This window comes from Fusarium subglutinans (genome assembly GCF_013396075.1).
Source record: "Fusarium subglutinans strain NRRL 66333 chromosome Unknown NRRL66333_c0000542, whole genome shotgun sequence".
Lineage (NCBI taxonomy): Eukaryota > Fungi > Ascomycota > Sordariomycetes > Hypocreales > Nectriaceae > Fusarium > Fusarium subglutinans.
In genome coordinates this window covers 1-5,962 of record NW_023502605.1, presented here as the reverse complement: position 1 = coordinate 5,962, position 5,962 = coordinate 1, and the positions used below count along the sequence as shown (strand labels likewise).

The 5,962-nt window shown below is 43.6% G+C and overlaps 2 protein-coding genes across 2 annotated transcripts; one reads left to right on the top strand and one right to left on the bottom strand.

The window, feature by feature from the left end:
• Nucleotides 1-298: 298 nt before the first annotated feature.
• On the bottom strand, nt 299-1,664 carry FSUBG_14083 (uncharacterized protein; the record flags this gene model as incomplete). The annotated part of the gene is made up of 5 exons (XM_036679040.1): nt 299-337; nt 384-437; nt 497-948; nt 1,173-1,462; nt 1,534-1,664. 5 exons carry the CDS (start codon nt 1,662-1,664, stop codon nt 299-301), a joined length of 966 nt encoding a protein of 321 aa, XP_036530458.1.
• Nucleotides 1,665-2,734: 1,070 nt separating this feature from the next.
• FSUBG_14082 (ARO80-positive transcription regulator of ARO9 and ARO10) lies at nt 2,735-5,962 on the top strand (the record flags this gene model as incomplete). Its single annotated transcript, XM_036679039.1, has 2 exons — nt 2,735-4,426; nt 4,992-5,594. Coding segments are annotated over 2 exons (2,295 nt in total), but the record flags the coding sequence as incomplete, so codon positions are not given.

The following is a 5,962-nucleotide window of genomic DNA, read 5'->3' as shown; positions in this document are numbered from 1 at the left end:
TAGCTAAGAGCTTAAATTAGTAAATAGAACTTAGTTATTAGTAGTAGTGCCTCTATTGACTTTATTAGCTACCTTATGCTAGTCGTTGTTCAGGACGAGTCTAAGAAGGCAACGCGTTATGCCGCCATTTTTCTAGCTTCCTGCGGAGTCTTTCCTGCGCTGGCCATCAGCATCACCTGGTTGCTAGACAATCAGGGAGGAGGCTCTAAGAAAAATTGTTTACCTATTTACTGTTGCACCCAATACATGTCCCAATTTCTATATAGCTCCTGCTGTAGAACTTGGATTACAGCCTGCATTATTGAATTCGTAGCACTAGACTTAGTCCTCCATTTATCTAGAGTATGATGGCGTATGAACTGACCCGTGCAGTTACTTATTACCCACTCTTTGTCGGTGATCTCAGGATAGCCCATAGCATCGTCGCAAGGAATGCTCTATATAAGTTAGCAATCTTTCACTCATTCAACATTTACAGACACACCAGTATACTCACCACAATTCTGTTATCGGAGTTGAAGTCGTAACGAATGTACTCCGAGAAAGCTCTCTGTTCGTGACTCCAATTTTTCTTCCAATGTCCACAATCCTGGTACGTCTTCCCGTCTGTGCAGCTTTTCCAGGCGTCTAGCATCGCCATCGTGTGCTCACCTCTCTGCACCACGATGAAGCCGGCATTGAGAACAACTTGCCCCCGACTGTCTTTACTGGCATCCTTGTCGCCGTTCTTAACTTCCATAGTGTCTACTGGCATAGCAATCGACGTATGATTTTGGACAAATCCCCATCGGTTGAACAGCCACTCAAGGGGGAGATTAAGATGTTGAAACGTTGTATCGGTGTCCATGGCCACAATGATTTTGTAGTGTGGCAAAAGGGAGTGCAATACGTGCGGCCGGATCCAGCTGGAGTCGTGGTCTGGTATCTCTCGTGCATTAATATACTTATCTATCAGAATATGTAAAGATTAGTAGAGCAGGGACTCTTGATTTTGAGATAACGATTATACAGCAACTCCAGATAGACATATCTGTATCACTTACTAGTGCAGCGTTAGAAGTTGCATAATCTACTGTACCTGTCAAGAGATACGTACCACGAATACCCATGAACTTGGGCTATCCAATAGTGTCACTAGTCAATCCTATGACTTATATAGAATACGCGCTTACCGTAGAGAAAGTGATTCATGACAGCAGCGCTGATGATTCCTCCGGCCTGTGTCGAGCTTAATGTCTCCCAATTCATTGCCTTTGGATGTGAACGGTTCTTAAAAATATCTGGGGTCCTAGTATCCATATCTATAATCAGTAGGTCGTGGCCAAGATGCGTTTTCCACGTTGGTTCATCTCTCATATCTAATCGGTACCCAAGAGCACCAGAGAACGACTTTTGTGTCATCGAGAGACGCGTAGGTGAAAACAGACGGCGAATTTCATCCCGGAAATGCTGTTCAGCGAGACTTGAGTGTGATTGAAGACTGACCATTAGCACTGGTCAGTTATTTTATGGCTGGCCTTGTGTCATACTTACAACGGTGAAAGTGGCTTTCCAACCTTTACTCCTTCTGGGTGGCGCCCAAAGGACGTATAAATGAGGAACTGTAGAATAATCGCAAGGGCCATCATTGCAATGGTAATCCGTTCAGCCGAGAGAAGTTGCATCTTGAGGGTGTTTCGAGACTTCTTTCTGTTTGCGATACGTACAATCAGATCGTATACAATACTAGATACGGCATCCGCAAGACATCTTCGACAAGATTTATGATGGGCAGTCGAGTAATACCTACCATCCATTTGCTCTGCTGTAGGCATCTTACGAAATGGAAACTTCCAGATAAGCCTACTATTTAAAGCCACCACTGCAAACCCAACGCGTCCATTGCTTTTCGCTATCCCTGGCCAGCGTGACACGTAAGTGTGTTATGCAACACGACTAAGATGGCTTATCTGCGGGGTTTCCTGCTCATAGCATATCGGTTTTGACCATTACGCATAACAGTAAGTCGCTGCGCCACCCCCCAAGAGGCCTGTTGGTGGTGTTAGATATCGATTGATATGAGTTAATGTCGCTGTCTGCACAGATGACGGGTCATTACGGTAGAGAGTTGCTTTTCGTTGGGTGGCCAAGTCCATAGTTATGGGGTCGGGACCAAGGAATGATGACCACGCCTATTCGCAACAGCATCCCTACGATCCCCATTGCTCAGGTTGGTTGAGTCTGCTTGCTTGTCACACTAGAATCAGGCCAGCTTCAGGCCGTAAGTACGGGCGATACGCACAGACGAGTTGTGATTTTGTGATTCTAAGCGAGTCAGTTGCTTTCTTAATTTATGCGATTGCAGAGAGTGGAAACTGCATATTGCATTTTATTATTAAATAGAATAGTATTATAGTTATACCTTGCTTATTTTTTATATTGCTTACTTTCTTAATTTATATAATTGCAGAAAGTAGCACCTGCGTATTGTATTTTATTATTGAATGGAACAGTGTTACAGTCACACCTCGCTTATAGTTTCCGTTATCTACTCATGATCTGATTTCGAAAATGGTCATTCAGTATGGTATCCCGCGACATCTGACATCAAACGCATCGAATTCTATTCTCTTTGCATCATTGTTTCGATTTTGTCACACAAAAGTCCTGCCTCGAGTCTCTTCGGAATGTTATGTCGCTCCTAAAACACAGTACATCCTCAGGAAGAATAAGTAAGTCTCAGACTCTCACAAAAATGTCTCATAGTAGCCTGGCCGCATACAGAAAACTGTCAATCGATTACTCGAAGCGCCATTGTCGAATATTGCAGCTTCTTCCAGGAACTCATGAAGAAATACATTGTACCCTTCAACTTGTCAACCTAGATGAATCGACTCCACCCTACGAATGTGTTTCATATGTCTGGGGTGACCTTGCCATTTCGAAGCCCATCTGGGTAGAAGGCCAAGAGCTACAGGTCACAACAAACCTTTTGGAATTCCTACAGCATATCAGACACCCGCATGATGCTATCACACTCTGGATAGATGCGGTATGTATGAACCAAGACGACCTGGTGGAAAAGTCACATCAAGTCTGGATGATGGGTGACATATACTCCCGATGTTCTGTTGTTCATGTCTGGTTGGGTGCCCCACAAAAGCCGATAACAACTGATCCCTTTTCCCTCATCAGACACTTTGCGAATGGTAATCACATTCATGCTCTTCCTGGCTTCTCTAAGGACCAAAAAGGAGAATGGACTTTCGAGACGAACGAAATTTTCATGTCTATTTGGGAAAGCTTTCTGAACATCTCGAATAGTTTATGGTGGACCAGAGCATGGACAGTGCAAGAGATTATCTTGCCAGAAAGATCACTTGTGTGGTATGGACCTTGGAAAACAACGTACGAGACAATTTCTTTGGCTAGAGAAAATCGGAATGACCACCTTCGAACGTGCTGCGCACGGTCTTTGGAACTTATCCCCAATACCTTGAGGCGCCAGCTCGACTTTTTCCTCGGTGATGTTGAACGAATTGATTACATACACTATCCTCGTCATTGGAAGAGCGACCCAGCGCTCGCTTCTAGAGTCATGTCGAGGCTTCCCACGGAACCCCGGAAACTCGCGGAAATCATTCTTTCGTTCGCTTCTCGAACTTGCAAGGACCCTCGAGATAAAGTTTATCCACTGCTGGGCTTAGCTGAGCGTTCCGTCTTCGAGAATTATCGGCCGAATTACGATCATAAGGTGGCTACATGTTACACAGAAGTGTTTCGACGCTTACTTCAAGAAAATGGAAATGACTATCGAATCCTGATCGGCAATGCATTTGGCATAACCTATCTACACCTTCCATCGTGGGTTCGCGACTTCTCCCAGGTTTATTCGCGACATCTAGTTGGCATTGAACTCCGGAGACTACACGTCTACGACCTCTACAACAGCTCAGGTGGAAGTTTCGGTGAAGTTGAGATCAAAAATGAGAAAGAGCTTCGAGTGACTGGGCTGAAGGTGGACACTGTCATCGAAGTCGGGCCAGCCATCGACTATATTAAAGCTGGCGGTGCCGCCATACAGGTTCCTCTTGAAGAATGGACGAAGATGTGCGGGCGAGCAATCAACTCGACTAATGGAAAGATCATCCAGAACGCTCTATCCCGAGTTCTATGCGGCGAACTCAACCACGACCTGATGGTTCCAGGGGACTGGAGGCGCCACAAGGATAGTGATGCTCCTAGCGAAGTAGCATGGCAGAAGTTCTTGTCTGGTGAGATCTCGGCACTGGAAAATGCCTACCTGGGAGCTGTTGAGTTAGTCACTGCTGGACGATCACTGTATAGGACTCAGAATGGGAATGTAGGTATCTGTAATGTGGGAGCAGAGCCGGGCGATGAAGTATGGGTGCTTTATGGTATGAAGGTCCCTTTTACTTTACGGAGTGTGGGTGAACTACACAAGATATTGATAGGTGACTGTTTTTTATTGAATGCTATGGATGGAGAATATTTGGAAATTATTAGAAGGGAAAAAGATTTAATTATTATTTAATTAATTCTTATTAATTTAACTTTTTATGATACGGTTATGAGAGGTTAAAAGGCTTCAGCCCCCAGCGTACAAAGTTAAAGAACACCATTGAACACATACGGGTATTATACTCATCGCCCTCACCGTTACCTAGCATCTTACCTTTGGCTGAAGAGTTAGATACCTGGGCCCAACCGCATTTGTCCCGTCTCTCTCAGTCCTTTGAAGGTATGGCGGGCTTTCCGCTTCGTCAGAGTGGGCAGGTTCGTCGGCGAAGAGGCAGTCAACTAAATTGACCTGTAAGTACACTTATTCAAAATGAATGCAAGATGTCATATTTAATCGTCTCGTTGGAAGGTTTATCTAGCACCACTATCTCCTGTGTCACGGGGCTTTAATTCTAAGCCATGAAAGACAGTACAAGCTCATCACATAAGAGCCTCTCCTCTGTTGTGTGATGCTGATGATATCATCCCAGTACCGCGTCTTGAGCGGTCACGGTGGCCTAGCCAGGAGCACAATTATCCACCACCGACTATGGGAGCACTGTCAGCATCTCGTCAGGGGAATCATCTTTGGCCAGGAGAAGCGATCCAAAGCAAAGACAAGAACCCGAGGATCCATCGAAGCTCTTCTGTTGATCATAGAATGGCACCCACAAGCGATTCACTTACCGCCGGCTTCAAATGGCTGGGACTCGTCTACTTTGCTCACCGACTTCTATCCTCGGGATGATCAGTTCGATAATCAAGCAGATACTGCTGATGATAACGAAGCGCAGTGGCTAAGAGATGTTATACTACCCGCCAAGACCTCGGATCGCATGCCGTGGATGTTGCTAGGCTGTGTGCAGTCTTTGGCTCTTGAGCTTGGACTTTGTGATGATGGCGAAAGAGTTGACGTGTCTGCGAAACCAGCCGGATTCAAGGCCGAGCAGACACGATTGCGCGATCTGCTATATATATTTCTGGAGCAGCAGTCAAGTCGACTAGGATGTCCTTCTATGATGCCTACTTCTGTCTCGCGCTTCATGTCAGAGTCTTCCAGAAGAGACGTACAGGGCGATTCAGCCATAATAGGAGTAAGGTTATAGGTAGTTAAAAGAGGCTTTAGCCTTTAGTATATAAAGGTAAAGAATACTAATAAATATATATAGGTAAGATACTTATTACCTTTATTATTACCTAGGATCTTAGTTTTAGTTAAAAAGTTAATATTTTAATAACTAACTTTAAAAGTATATAAATAAGTAATTATTACTTTTTTATAAAGATAATTAAGCTTAAAATATATAAAATATATATAAGGTAAAATATTTAATAAAAGTAAGTATATTAACTTAAAATAACCTTTTTAAAATAACCTTTACTATAACTATATAATAGTTAATTAATTAATAGCCTAGGCTATTTTCTTACTTTTTAATATATTTTATACTATATAATATTA